The sequence below is a fragment of the Dama dama genome, chromosome 15 (genome assembly GCF_033118175.1).
Source record: "Dama dama isolate Ldn47 chromosome 15, ASM3311817v1, whole genome shotgun sequence".
Taxonomy (NCBI): domain Eukaryota; kingdom Metazoa; phylum Chordata; class Mammalia; order Artiodactyla; family Cervidae; genus Dama; species Dama dama.
The window spans coordinates 60,295,952-60,311,808 of record NC_083695.1 but is presented as its reverse complement, the minus strand read 5'-3'; the positions used below and the strand labels follow the sequence as shown (position 1 = coordinate 60,311,808).

Here is a 15,857-nt window from a genome sequence, read left to right as displayed (position 1 = left end):
TCCCAAGTAGTCAAAATGGTAGCCCTCTTGCTGGCTCAGCTTCCTCCTCATTCAGAGGAAGGGAATTTATATGGAACTTTCCTACATTAACTGATAATGCTCACTGTAAAGAATCCTTTAAAACCTAGCCTCTACGAGTAGTTGTATATTATGACATCTGTAGGTGATTTGTATCTTCCATATAAAAAGTATTTTCAGATTAGAATTTTGTAGGATTTGAGGAAAGCTTGCTCTGTGTTTGTTAGTTACCTATGTAGTAGATGGATTAAATTACTCTTTTTTTATGTTGTTTTTACCAACTGGTTACTTTTCTCAATAATTAGAAATGCTGTTTAGTACTTAAGTGACATCCCTCTGTTGTTTGAGTCTAGCATGAGTTTAGGCAGCAGGAAGTACGCTTTTAATGAGGACTTGCTGACTGAATAAGGACCAAATACAAACAGCAGCTGTTGAGTTATTATTTACTTTTCTTCAAGGATCATCAGACTATTGAGGTTTTTATAGTTAAATACAGGTTAAGGTAGAGAAATGAGTAATCTTCATATTCTCCCCCCCAAAAAATTTTCTGTAGTCACCTTGGATTCTTTCTTCTAGCTTCTTCATAAATTGTCCTTCACTTGAGTAAGACTTCATTGGCTAAAATGCCTGCAGACTTTTGGATGGCCAAGAAAATGACTGCACATAAGCTTCTAAGTGGAAATTATTAATTTATATAATTTTCATAAAAGCATAGGTGAATGAGGGTTTCTTTTCCCTAACAGAACTGCTTAACTGCCAATAGCATCAGCCATGACTGAATCTTTGGGCCGAGAAGATGATTTTCCAACAGCCAGATTCACAAAGTGCTTGTGGAAGGTGCTGGGATCTTCCAGCCGCAGTAGATGTCTCTGCCATCTGCAGGTCCCTAAAGTTCCTTTGGAGACCAAGATGTCTTAGAAGAACCTCTGGTTACAGTAGCTCTTGTCTTCATCCAGAGCTTCAAGCTCTCTTTCTAAATTAGACACTTTCTTGAGTCCTTCCTAAGGGTAGAAGACAAGTGCATTCAATCCTTTGCCAACATTCGTCTCCTGGCCATTCACCAGGCTGAGGGAGTGTTCACTGTCTTATTCTATTCCAGAAGAAGCCAGGTCTTTGGGAAATTAATGTTTAATTTCCAGGCCCCAAGGCTACCTATTTTACTAAGCCAACTTGACTAATAAAGGAAATTCATTAATGACTAAGGTAAATAAATTCAACTTTCCAATTTCTTCTTCTCTGTGACTGGAATAACATTAGCTATGTGAGGAAGTCCTTAAGCCATCGTAAGTTGTTGAGACAAAGTAAGGACCCACTGAATTCTAATATTCAGGATACATACATGATTCTTGGGCTTCCCAGATGGCTCAGTGGTAAAGAATCTGCCTACCAAGCAGGGGACTCGGGTTCGATCCCTGGGTTGGGAAGATCCCCTGGAAAAGGAAATGGCAACCTACTCCAGTATTCTTTATTCCTGCCTGGGAAATCCCATGGAAAGAGGAGGCTGGTGGGCTGCAATCTATGGGGTCACCAAAGAGTCAGACACGACTTAAAAACTAAACAACAGGGACTTGATTCTTATTGCACTGTTTGAATGGATGTGATTTCCGGATCCTGCCCCAAGACTGAAGCCAGGGTCCACTTGGGCTCTAACCAGCAATGTTTCTTTGACTGATATGACTCAGTAATTCTGATCATAATGGGATCATTGGGGTAACTTTCTGCTCTTCTGTCTTTAAAAGCACTTATTCTCTGGCTTAATGACTGCTAGCTTATTTACTCATCTTCTGAAAATTACCTGTTGGTTGTTAAGTCATTCTTCCTATTAGAAACAGAAGCTTAGAAATCAGTTACCAGTATTAAGCAGTCTGGTTTGAAGAAGTCAGAAAGACAGCCTTTCTTTCACAGTGACATAACTGTTACAGCAGTACATGGCTTTCCTTCTGTTCATAGAAATCTGGTGGAGTTCTTGCATCGTTCAGCCCTTCAGCCCTTGAACCTGCTACAGAGTTCTTCTCCTGCCCTTCCAGCCTGTGCAGCTCTCCTTCTCCCCCAGATACTGATTCCTGTGGAGCTCAGCTGTCTGGGGGCCTTTGCACGCTGGCTGTGGCCCAGGTCTTCATCTGTCTTCCCTGTCCACTCCTTTCCAAATACCATGTGTAGGTATTTGAGGAAGTAGATTCTTGGGTCATTCCCTAGGAGTAGGGCTAAGTCTTTTGGACTTAAAACCATGTGAGTGGCCTGAAAGGAGTGGTCATACCTGGAGGAGGTGCCATCCAGTATCAAGTAAACAATTAACTTCAGGCAGTTTGGATCCAGGTAAGTAACTGCTGTATGTCTCTCCATGGTACCTTCTGATGAGGACAGTTGTAGCATATCAGACCTTTGGAATGTCCAATTTCCAAATGCCTTCTGTCCAGGTGTTTTGCAGATATCCAAAGAGCTCTAGTGAAGAGTGCAGACCAGACCTCTGGATTTATAGCAGGGCACAGGATGGGTGTGCTTTTACTGCCTTTTAGCAGCTTAGTGTTTCCTGGTGATTATAAGTGCTCAATAAATGTTTATTGCTGCTATTATCATTTTTAGTATTATTTAGAATTTAGTGTGAGAAGTTAGTATGGAGATTCCTCAATTGAAATAAACTCTAAAAATCTTTTATTTTTTAGAAAATTGTGGAGAGTTATTTCTAGGCTGTAAACATATTGCCTCTAGAGTTAATTCTTTCTATAGCTTAATCTTAATTTAGAAGTGTGACTTTAGTAATTACTTTCAGCCCTAGGGGTCAGTAAGTAGACTGTTTCTCATTAACTTGTCAGGGCACCTGAAATGCTTTGCCTGCCCAGGGTCCACTCTAGTGGACTAAGCAGTTAGAAATTAGAAAGGAGGGTTGCCGATAGATCATTTCTTTTATGCTGTTGCTGAAGTTCTCATTGTGTAAATTTGTGTGTGTGTGTAAATTCTTTCTTTCTTTCTTTTTTCATTTTGTTTTCAAATATCCTATGAGGAGCTCCCCTTCTTGAGTTCTAAGACTGGTGTGGACACTCTTCATGATACTTAACATGGGTTTTCCATTTCTTAGTTACACTGCATGATTCTTCCATGTAGTCCTTCCTTCTCCTGGGCAAGAGACCCTTTTAAACATTTATACCAAATGGTGTTTATTTTTTTGCAGTTGAACTGGCAATGATCATGGACCGTTTATATGGTGGTGTCTGCTATGCTGGCATTGATACAGACCCCGAGTTGAAGTACCCGAAAGGTGCCGGCCGTGTGGCATTCTCCAATCAGCAGAGTTACATCGCAGCCATCAGCGCTCGCTTTGTGCAGCTCCAACACAATGACATTGACAAACGGGTAAGCAACTGCTTGGGGTATCATTGCTATGGGAAAGAAATGAAAGTTATTCCATGGGCCCCTGGGGAGAAAAACACCTTATGTGGTGTTAGTCCATGAGTCCATCTAGGCTCCCTGAAAAAAGAGAATACTCTTGGTATTTAAGGCGTTAATGAACTTTCTGTTTCCCCCATCCCTGGGGTGATGTTACACTTATGAAAGTAATGCTGCACAATTTAGCAAAACAAACCAGTGCTGTTTAAAAGATGATGCTGGGACTTCCCTGGTGGTCCAGTGGCTAAGACTCAGCACTCCCAGTGCAGGGGACCTAGGTTCCACCCCTGGTCAGGGAACTAGATCCCACATGCCACAACTGAAGATCCTGTGTGCTGCAAGGAAGTCCTGGTGGAGCCAAATAAATAAATAAATATTTTTGAAAAAAAGATGATGCCAACAGCACAGTAACAAAGATTGAGAGCCTGTTTGACCCACGTGGTCCTCTTCAAACAAAGAACTTGAACTAACATGTAATGTTAACTTTCAGGAGTATACATAAAATTTTGAAGTTCCGATTTCTCTTAAACTTGCAAGATGATATGTGATAGCAATTGCTGGAGCTATTGATAGCAGTAGCTGCTTGCTGTCCCCTCTAGTCCCCTCTCCAGCGCTCTGTCATCCTCCTGCTCATCGCAAACAGACATATCCCTTACCTGTCTCCTTGCTCATTGACGTTGCCTGCCTGGCCAGTCGAGGCACTCAGGTTTGCCGTCATCCAAACAGGAGACAGTAGAGCTGGAGAGCATTGGTGTGCTCAGTTGGGTTTGGGGACAGACACAGGTTTAAACCCCAGTTCTGCCACTGTTTGGAAGCTTGGGGGACTAGGAGTTACAAGCTAATCTGAGACCTGACTGATAGAATAATGGAGCAAGGGGGAAAACATCAAGCCTTAAACACCTCCATATGCAATTGTCCAGTGGCTGTTAATGCTTCCAGTCAAGGCTGTTTTGGGGGCACACACTGGATGGAATAAATAAAGTAGTAAATCTCTTACCAGGTGTCAACTCCTCTCTATGGTTGACTAACTGGTTTTGTGTAGCAGACCTAAGTGTGTTAGGAGGTAAAAGTTTCAATGGGGGATGGATTTTTTTAAAGTCAATAAGCTAACACTTTCTTTAAGACATAGATCAAATTACAAAAGCCAGTGCTTAAAATAAACAATCTATTTGTTACATCACTGGGATCTCTTTAAGTAGTGGTGGTTCATTTTTTAATTAAAATGAATGATTATTTTAGAAAATCGTGAAATACTCTAAATCAGTGGAAAGTCAGGAGTGATAAAGATTCAACTCCATTCCTAGTTTTCAAGCGCCCACAGCACCCCTTTGGTAGCAGTAATTCCCCTACAGACTGTGAGCTCCACAAAGCTGGGCATGCTGTCTGTCTCATTCTCTGCTTCCCCACTGCTTAATATGTGGATTCTGTTGTTGTCGTTGTCTAGTCACTCAGTCGTGTCTGACTTTTTGCGACCCGTGGACTGTATCCCACCAGGCTCCTCTGTCCATGGGATTTTCCCAGGCAAGAATACTGGAGTGGTTTACCATTTCCTTCTCCAGGTGTAGACACAGTAGGTGCTTGGTAAACCTCTGTTGGATTGACAAATGGTGCTCTGTGGAGGGTTTTTATTAACTTCTGCTGCTGGTGGACTTGCTTGTGCCTATATGTTTGTGAATCTGAAACCCCAGATTCTGTTACATTTAGACTGGTGTTGCCCCTGTCAGTGGTGAATCCCAGGCAATAAACTTAACCTGAAAAGCGCCTGTGTTCTCATCTGTGTCCAAGTAGCTTTCTTTTTGTTCCCCTCTGAAGCCAGAAGGCGTGAGTAGGTCCTAAAGATGATAAAAAAAGATTCCACTTTTCCTTTGCTACCACCCTAACAACCTCCTGTCTTACTCCTTAGTTAGAAGGAAGTGCATTTACTCCAGGGTGTATGGTATTCTTTGAACGCCTGCAAGAATCGTAGAAAATTCAGGCACTACTTGTTTTATTGCCTACCTCTGCCCTCGCCTCTGCTATACTCATGCCCTCAGCATTGATGCCCACAAGACTTAGACAGTAAGGAAGAAAGAAGTGACGTTTCTTTTGCTAGCATAATCACAGACCATGATATAGAAAAGTGTTTGGCTCATCAAACTTCTCAGGAACGCCACTGACTGTTTCTGCTCTTTGCATTTGGATTACCTAATACCCTCCATACCTTAGGATGGTCCTTGATAAGCATTTAGGGTAGCAGCCAGTTGTAATAGGAGTATAGAGTTTGGAGCCAGAACAGATCCCAGTACATTTAAACCTCTGCTGCACCAATCACCAGACCTCTGGTGACCCCAAACAAGTTACTTAATGCCCAGAGCCTTGGGTCTTCATCTGTAACCCCTGGGGAAAGTCTGAAGATTAAATGGGATTTGAAGACTGAACATCCAGAGTCACATGGCAATTAAGATGTTTACCTGGCACTTGCAGATTTAAGAGTATTTATCTTGTTGGAAGTGTACTTACACTGATGTTGTTAATATTAAATGGCTTGAATTTTATTGTTGTTCTGCTGAAGATGCAGTGAAAAGTTATGCTGGTTAGTGAAAAGAGCCCTGGGCAGAGCCAGATGGCTGGGGCTAGATGTGGTCCTGTTCCCAGTGGGCTGTGTGATTTTGAGCAGGTCACTTAAATTCTGAGTTTCAGAATAAGGACAATAATAGTAATAGCTTTGTGTATGCCACTGGATTGTTGAGAAGCCCGGAAGAGGTACTGAAGAAGAAAGCGGTACATACAGTGTGACTCACTGGACGGGTGTATAGTGGGACTGTTGTGATGCCACATGGTGTCAAAAGGGGTCTATTGGTTCCTTCAGTGCCCTGGAATGAGAATCATGTGAGTGGGAAAACTGAAAATTACTGCAAGTGATGGATTCCCTTCTCTCCCAGTCTCCCAGCTCCATCTTCATGCGCTTTGTTTGCACTGACCAAGGTGCAGACCATATTCTTTACTATGAGAGATAGAGGCCAGCTTCTGTCTTGAGTGGGGCTCCTTCTCACTGGTTTTCTGTGAATATTGCACTCCCTTCCCCCAAATATTACTCTCTCCTGTTGTTTTCTTCTTGCTTTGAACATAGCCAGCAATACCTTCAGGCTTCCCTGGTGGCTCAGACAGTAAAGAATCTGCCTTCAGGAGACTCAGGTTTGATCAGGAAGATCCCCTGGAGAAAGAAAGAGCAACCCACTCTAGAATTCTTGCCTGGAGAACTCCATGGACAGAAAGCCTGGTGGACTGTAGTCCTTGGGGTCGCAAAGAGTTGAACACAACTGAGTGACTAACACTTTCATTTTCAGCAATACCTTATTTTGTTGCCTATGGTACTTTGAGTCTCTGTTAACTGCACCCTTTGCTGTAGATGCTTTTTTAGGTTGATTTCACTTTTATATTTATGTGTCTTCTAAAGGTTGACTTGAGCTTTCCAGAGAGTTCCCATTTTATAAATAAGCAACATTAGTATTTCCTTAGGTTAGGCCCTTTTCCCTTGCCTGTGAATATAAAATATGCCAATATACAACAGTTATAGAAACAGTCACTCCTGTAACTTCTGACACTCTCATCTCTGCTGTCATCTTACTCATCCATGTCACCATCTTTAGCAAGTTCAGTTCAGTCGCTCAGTCGTGTCTGACTCTTTGCAAACCCATGAACCACAGCATGCCAGGCCTTCCTGTCCATCACCAACTGTCGGAGTCTACCCAAACCCATGTCCATTGACTCGGTGATTCTGTCCAACCACCTCATCCTCTGTCGTCCCCTTCTCTTCCTGCCCTCAATCTTTCCCAGCATCAGGGTCTTTTCCAATGAGTCAACTCTTCACGTCAGGTGGCCAAAGTATTGGAACTTCAGCTTTAGTATCATTTCTTCCAATGAATATTCAGGACTGATCTCCTTTAGGATGGACTGGTTGGATCTCCTTGCAGTCCAAGGGACTCTCAAGAGTCTTCTCAAACACCACAGTTCAAAGCATCAATTCTTTGGCGCTCAGCTTTCTTTTTTTTTTTTTTTTTTGGCATTTTTTATTTATTTTATTTTATTTTATTTTTTTTTTTATTAGTTGGAGGCCAATCACTTCACAACATTTCAGTGGGTTTTGTCATACATTGATATGAATCAGCCATGGATTTACACGTATTCCCCATCCCGATCCCCGCTCCCACCTCCCTCTCCACCCGATAGTCCAAGTCTCACATCCATACATAACTACTGGAAAAACCATTGCCTTGACTAGACGGACCTTTGTTGACAAAGTAATGTCTCTGCTTTTTAATATGCTATCTATGTTGCATAACTTTCCTTCCAAGGAGTAAGTGTCTTCTAATTTCATGGCTGCCATCACCATCTGCAGTGATTTTAGAGCTCCCCCAAAAAAACAAAGTCAGCCACTGTTTCCACTGTTGCCCCATCTATTTGCCATGAAGTGATAGAACTGGATGCCATGATCTTAGTTTTCTGAATGTTGAGCTTTAAGCCAACTATTTCACTCTCCTCTTTCACTTTCATCAAGAGGCTCTTTAGTTCTTCTTTATTTTCTGCCACAAGGGTGGTGTCATCTGCATATCTCAGGTTATTGATATTTCTCCCGGCAATCTTGATTCCAGCTTGTGCTTCTTCCAGACCAGCGTTTCTCATGATGATGATGTACTCTGCATATAAGTTAAATAAGTAGGGTGACAATATACAGCCTTGACGTACTCCTTTTCCTATTTGGAACCAGTCTGTTGTTCCATGTCCAGTTCTAACTGTTGCTTCCTGACCTGAATACAGGTTTCTCAAGAGGCAGGTCAGGTGGTCTGGTATTCGCATCTCTTTCAGAATTTTCCACAGTCTATTGTGATCCACACAGTCAAAGGCTTTGGCATAGTCAATAAAGCAGAGATAGATGTTTTTCTGACTCTTTTGCTTTTTCGATGATCCAGCAGATGTTGGCATTTTGAACTCTGGTTCTTCTGCCTTTTCTAAAACCAACTTGAACATTTGGAAGTTCTTGGTTCACGTATTGCTGAAGCCTGGCTTGGAGAATTTTGAGCATTACTTTACTAGCGTGTGAGATGAGTGCAATTGTGCAGTAGTTTGAGCATTCTTTGGGATTGGAATGAAAACTGACCTTTTTCAGTCCTGTGCCACTGCTGAGTTTTCCAAATTTGCTGATATATTGTCTGCAGCACTTTCACAGCATCATCTTTTAGGATTTGAAATAGCTCAACTGTAATTCCATCACCTCCACTAGCTTTGTTCGTAGTGATGCTTCCTAAGGCCCACTTGACTTCACATTCCAGGGTTTCTGGCTCTAGGTGAGTGTGAGTGATCACACCGTCATAATTTTCTGGGTCGTGAAGATCTTTTTCGTACAGTTTTTCTGTGTATTCTTGCCACCTCTTCTTAATATCTTCTGCTTCTGTTAGGTCCATACCATTTCTGTCCTTTATTGAGCCCATCTTTGCATGAAATGTTCCCTTGATATCTCTAATTTTCTTTTTTTTTTTTCGAAAGCAATTATTCTTCACTTAAAAATAAATTAATTACAAAAAAGAATAACAAGAAAATCACAAAACAACATGCTTCATAAACACAGATGCAAAAATTCTAAGCATTTTAACATATATCCAACAATACATAAAATGCATAACACAGCATAACCAGATGAGTTTTAACCCAAGAATAAAAAACTAAATTAATTTTTAAATATCAAGCAATGTACCCATCATGTTAAATTAAAAGAGACCTGCCACCAACTCAAACATGGAAAGAAAACATTTGACAAAAATTTAATCTCCTTTTCTGATAAAATCTCTCAACAAACTAGGAAGAGAATTTTCTTTTCTTTTTTTTTTTTTTATTATTAGTTGGAGGCTAATTACTTCACAACATTTCAGTGGGTTTTGTCATACATTGATATGAATCAGCCATAGATTTACACGTATTCCCCATCCCAATCCCCCCTCCCACCTCCCTCTCCACCCGATTCCTCTGGGTCCTCCCAGTGCACCAGGCCCGAGCACTTGTCTCATGCATCCCACCTGGGCTGGTGATCTGTTTCACCATAGATAGTATACATGCTGTTCTTTTGAAACATCCCACCCTCACCTTCTCCCACAGAGTTCAAAAGTCTGTTCTGTATTTCTGTGTCTCTTTTTCTGTTTTGCATATAGGGTTATCATTACCATCTTTCTAAATTCCATATATATGTGTTAGTATGCTGTAATGTCTAATTTTCTTGAAGAGATCTCTAGTCTTTCCCATTCTATTATTTTCCTCTATTTCTTTGTATTGATCACTGAGGAAGTCTTTCTTATCTCCTTGCTATTCTTTGGAACTCTGCATTCAAGTGGGTATATCTTTCCTTTTCTCCTTTGCTTTTCACTTCCCTTCTTCTCACAGCTATCTGTAAGGCCTCATCAGACAGCCATTTTGCTTTTTTGCATTTCTTTTCTTGGGGGTGGTCTTGATCCCTGTCTCCTGTACAATGTCACGAACCTCCGTCCATAGTTCATCAGGCACTCTGTCTATCAGATGTAGTCCCTTAAATCTATTTCTCACTTCCACTGTATAGTCATAAGGGATTTGATTTAGGTCATACCTGAATGGTCTAGTGGTTTTCCCTACTTTCTTCAATTTCACTCTGAATTTGGCAATAAGGAGTTCATGATCTGAGCCACAGTCAGCTCCCTGTCTTGTTTCTGCTGGTTGTATAGAGCTTCTCCATCTTTGGCTGCAAATAATATAATCAATCTGATTTCAGTGTTGACCATCTAGTGATGGCCATGTGTAGAGTCTTCTCTTGTGTTGTTGGAAGAGGGTGTTTGCTATGACCAGTGCGTTCTCTGGCAAAACTCTATTAGCCTTTGTCCTGCTTCATTCTGTACTCCAAGGCCAAATTTGCCTGTTACTCCAGGTGTTTCCTGACTTCCTACTTTTGCATTCCAGTCCCCTATGATGAAAAGGACATCTCTTTTGGGTGTTAGTTCTAGAAGGTCCTGTAGGTCTTCATAGATCCATTCAACTTCAGCTTCTTCAGCATTACTGGTAGGGGCATAGACTTGGATTACCGTGATATTGAATGGTTTGGCTTGGAAATGAACAGAGATCATTCTGTCATTTTTGAGATTACATCCAAGTACTGCATTTCAGACTTCTCCTTTTGTTGACTATGATGGCATAGTCTTGACTATGATGACATTTCTTCTGAGGGATTCCTGCCCACAGTAGTAGATATAATGGTCATCTGAGTTAAATTCACCCATTCCAGTCCATCTTAGTTCACTGATTCCTAGAATGTCGATGTTCACTCTTGCCATCTCCTGTTTGACCACTTCCAATTTGCCTTGATTCATGGACCTAACATTCCAGGTTCCTATCCAATATTGCTCTTTATAGCATCGGACCTTGCTTCTATCACCAGTCACATCCACAACTGGGTGTTGTTTTGCTTTGGCTCCATCCCTTCATTCTTTCTGGAATTATTTCTCCACTGATCTCCAGTAGCATATTGGGCACCTACCGACCTGGGGAGTTCATCTTTCAGTGTCCTATCTTTTTGCCTTTCCATACTATTTATGGGGTTCTCAAGGCAAGAATACTGAAGTGGTTTGCCATTCCCTTCTCCAGTGGACCACATTCTGTCAGACCTCTCCACCATGACCCAGCTGTCTTGGGTGGCCCCACACAGCATGGCTTAGTTTCACTGAGTTAGACAAGGCTGTGGTCCGTGTGATCAGATTGGCTGGTTGTCTGTGATTGTGGTTTCAGTCTGTCTGCCCTCCGATGCCCTCTCTCAGTGCCTGCCATCTAACTTGGGTTTCTCTTACCTCGGACGTGGCGCATCTCTTCACCTCTTGGGCAAGAGGTGGTTTTTAAATTTTTCTTTTGGTAACAACTTTATACCTTTTTGAAGTATATGAATTATATATATAATTTTATATATATATATATAATTATATATATATATATATAATTTTATATATATATATAATGTGGTGCTACAAATCCAGCACCACAATTCGAAGGGATCGTTAGAGGCAGGGAATCCTACTTATTAACCTGTGCTCTTCAAATTCACAGGAAAAAGGTAGGCTGGGCTGTTGGCAAATTTCTGCTCCCTTCTATGTATTAATTAAGGTCCCCCAAGAATATGTCACCTGTTGGAGTGGGCTGATAAATCTACACATCAGCAAGCTTTATGCCACAGTATGCACAGCAGTGAGAAGATTCCAGAGGTGGAAGAAGCTTCTAAATGGTGGTTCCTTACAGTAGGGCTCCCCACCATCCAGGCCATGGACCAGTACCTCCTGTCATATCAGCAGTGTCATTAAATTAGAAACAAAGTGCACAATAAATGTAATGCACTTGAATCATCCGGAAAACCACCCCCCTCACCGCAGTCCATGGAACAGTTATCTTCTACAAAATGGGTCCCCGATGCCAAAAGGGTTGGGGACCACTGTCTTACAGATCAAGACTGCTGGCATGATCTTGACTCTGCCACTGTGCCCAGAGGTCTGAATGGGAGTACTTTGCACATGGGTGACACTCAGTAAGTGTTTAGAATAAATTAGGATGATATATGAGTGAGCAGGGGCTGGGAGCAACCATGGAAGGCTGTCAAGGGTACTGGAGTGAGTCATTGTCATCTCTCACCTGGACATCTACAGTTGCTTCCTCATTGGTCTCCCCAGTTCAACTTTAGCCCATCTCCAATTCATTCTCCACATTAAAAACTAAAGCAATCTGGGCTTCCCTTGTGGCTCAGTGGTAAAGAATCTGCCCACAGGATGTTTCGAGAGAACAGCATCGAAACATGTATATTATCTATGGTGAAACAGATCACCAGCCCAGGTTGGATGCATGAGACAAGTGCTCGGGCCTGGTGCACTGGGAAAACCCAGAGGGATCGGGTAGAGAGGGAGGTGGGAGGGGGGATCGGGATGGGGAATACATGTAACTCCGTGGCTGATTCATGCCAATGTATGACAAAAACCCACTACAATATTGTAAAGTAATTAGCCTCCAACTAGTAAAAATAAATGAAAAAAAAAAAAGAATCTGCCCACTAATGCAGGAGATATGGGTTTGATCCCTGGTCTGGGAAGATCCCACGTGCTGCAGAGCAACTAAGCCTATGATCCACAGCTACTGAGCCTGTGCTCTAGAGCCTGGGAACTGCAGTTACTGAGCGTGCACACCCTAGAGCCCATGCTCTGTGACAAGAGAAGCCACTGCAGTCAGAAGCCCATGCACTGAAACTAGAGAGTAGCCCTGCTCACCACAACTAGAGAAAAGCCCACGCATCACCGAAGACGTAGCACAGCCAAAAATAAATAAAAAATGAAAAAAAAGTCTAAAGTAGTCTTTTAAAAATCATGATTTGAATCACATCTTTCTCTCCTTGAAATATTTTGATTATGTTCTACTGCCCTTAGGTTCAAGGTCAAAGTCAATTAACACTGCCTACATGACCCTCTGTATACTACATACTGCCTCTGCTTCAGCTCCCATTTCCTCATCTTGGTCTTTTTCTCTGTTTTACAGGGTGATTATGGATAGTTACCTCTCCCTGCCTAAAACTCACTTTTCCTTCAGGTCTCAGATTACTTGTGACAATTTTAGGAATCCTTTCTTCAGTGGTGTTTTCAGCTTTCCCATAGATCATTGTCATAATCCCATATGTTATACCTTTGTGGCATTTAGTACCTCTATAATGAAGCAATCCTAAAGGAAATCAAACCTAAATATTCATTGGAAGGACTGATGCTGAAGCTGAAGCTCTAATACTTCAGCCATCTGATGTGAAGAGCCAACTCATTGGAAAAAACCCTGATGCTCGGAAAGATTGAAAGCAAAAGAAGAAGGGAATGGCAGGGGATACAATGATAAGATAGCATCACCAACTCAATGGACTTGAATTTGAGTAAACTCTGGGAGATAGTAGAGGACAGAGGAGCCTGCCTTGCTACAGTCTATGGGATTGCAAAGAGTCAGACACGACTTAACAATTGAACAACAACAAAAATGTTTAATGTCTATCTATGCTTCCAGACTGTACAATCAGTGAGGGCAATGATCGTGTCTCTTGTATTAACACCTGTATACTCAATAAGTGACACACAGTGGACCCACATTAATTAATTATATTTGAATGAATGAATGAGTCATTGAATGAATGAATGCTGATGATTTGAGAGCTTCCTTTGGCATGTCCAACTGTCCACCAGAGGGCACTCTGCACAGCTTTCTTTTTTTAGTTAGTTAAGTGCATTCACTTGAATTAATAAAGGTGTTTAGGTTTTGCTGTTTGGCATATCAAAAAGTATTCTTTAACACTTATAGTCCATTAAAGCTGGACTTTAACTTGGGCATGACCTCATCTAACCCGGTTTATTTACAGCAGAGGAGAACCTAGGAGAGGCTTGGAGACAGACTCTCAAGACACCTATCATTAATTGACATGAGAGCTACCTCTGCTCATGGATCTCCCTTCCCAAACCTTGTCATTCATTCAGGATCTAATGTTTCTTTAACTCCACTTCTTTCCTTTCACACAAACCAGGGTAGGAGCTCCTGAATTGTATTATAGGTGCTTTAATTTTATATGTGTTTCCATAGTTCATGTAACTTTTCAGCTGAACATACACTGCACAGAGCAGGACACATCTGGAGTCTGCTCTCAGGGTTTGCCAGTATGTCTATAAGTTATTTTGAACATTAACAAAAGGAGTTTGAAATTTTGTGTTGCAGTTGTCTTGCTTTTGTTTTTTGTGTTGTCTTCATATTAAACCTTTTTTCAAGTCAGTGTGAGCCAATGCAATTCCATTGGACTGTAACATTTAGTGAAACTGTGGCATTTTTGCTGTCATAATGACCCTTGTTATTGAACATTATTATAAATGAGACAAATGCAATTCATGCCTCAGGTTTTACTTCAAAGGAGATGTTAATAATAGCTTGAAAAAAGTCCTTTAAGGCTTATATTTATGCATACTTTATGGCTAAATGTTTACCAGTTATTGGCCAATTGGTTATTTGTCCCAATGGCAACAATATCAAGGTAGTATGATACCCAGCACAGGGTTCTCAGTGTTTCTTTGCCTTGGCATACACTCTTATGGGTAACAGAGGCTCCCTAAAGCTAATGGGGGTATTTATGTATCTAAGGGGGAAGATACACCTCACACCCTCTCCTGTCCTCACCACCCCCAGAACCACGCTATAGTGAAAAAGTGTCCTGGCTTGGAAATTGGGAGATCTGTTTATACTCCTGTCTCTTCTCCCAGTCACAGTGTGACCTTGGGCAAGTTACTTAACATTTTAGAGGCTTGATTTTAATGATTTTACTGTCCCAAGATAGTAAGAACTTCTAGCCTAAAATCTTCAGGTTTATTACACAGGTAAACAGTGAAGGTGAAGAAGTGCTCTGGAAAGTTACCAGGCTATACACATGTTGATTTACATTGTTGCTGAACCTGGCCTGTTTGAACAGTGCTTTTATCTCCTAAGCCTGTGTCCAAGGCTAACAGTTAATTCTTTTTTTCCTTTAAAGTTCCTGCTCAGTTCCACTAAGAATCTTTAATATAACGATAATGAAATAGTTGAAGTTGACACTAAAAAAAAAATTTTTACCATAAGTGCCAATCTACAGACAGACTAGTTAGATGTTAGTCAAGACATGCAGGTAGACACTCAAGTTTCATTTAAAGATGTCAATACCTGGATGCATTTTCTATTTAAAGGATTGAAGGTTTTTCCTCTTTTTAGTCTAGAAAGAGGTATTTCTATAGTATCTTTTCTCTGATAATACAAAGATCTTGAACCTGAAATTGAGTAAAATGTTAGGGTTAAATTTTACTTATGTTCTTTTGAACAGTGTTTCTGTGAAAAACTGGGACAGTTTAAAGTATTTAAGTACAACAAGGGCAAAAGAGGGCACCTGTACCCATTCTGTCTGTTTTAATGGTATTTTTAGAAGTGATGCCAAATGAGCACTTAAGATTTGAAAGCTCTGCTAAATCCAGTTTTCTTTATAACTCAAGTCTAGGTCACTTACATATGAAAGATTTTGCAGTGTGAAAAATGAGAGCATTAGAAAATGAGCAGTCTTTTTACATGGCCATTTTTATGCCCTTTGTCTACTCTCCATGGTCCTGAGAAATTTGTAAGGATAGAATCATTTGAGTCTCCCTTAATCTAACAAAAACATAGGATTTGATTTATGTGAGCTATTTCTTTATAAAAATCTCAGGGATCCCCCCCCCCCCCAGCTGTTGTTTAGTACCACTTGATCATGTTGTCTCCTCAGAATTTAAAAGTCAAAATGTTTATAACTTGAAATACATCATGCAGTTGACATTGAGTATCATTTACCAACTCAATCTGTAGAGCCTTTTTACTAGTAGAAAGGATAGTAGACTAGAATCAGCTAATCTGAAGTT

General features: G+C 41.0%; 1 protein-coding gene across 6 annotated transcripts in view; it reads left to right on the top strand.

The window, feature by feature from the left end:
• The window catches only part of CPEB3 (cytoplasmic polyadenylation element binding protein 3), a 193,087-nt gene that overhangs the window by 161,240 nt on the left and 15,990 nt on the right, over positions 1-15,857 (top strand). For all 6 annotated transcript variants that reach the window (XM_061162183.1, XM_061162184.1, XM_061162178.1 and 3 more), the window contains exon 9: positions 3,188-3,369. In XM_061162183.1, coding sequence (XP_061018166.1) covers positions 3,188-3,369 — 182 coding nt within the window. The remainder of the gene's footprint in view (positions 1-3,187; positions 3,370-15,857) is intronic.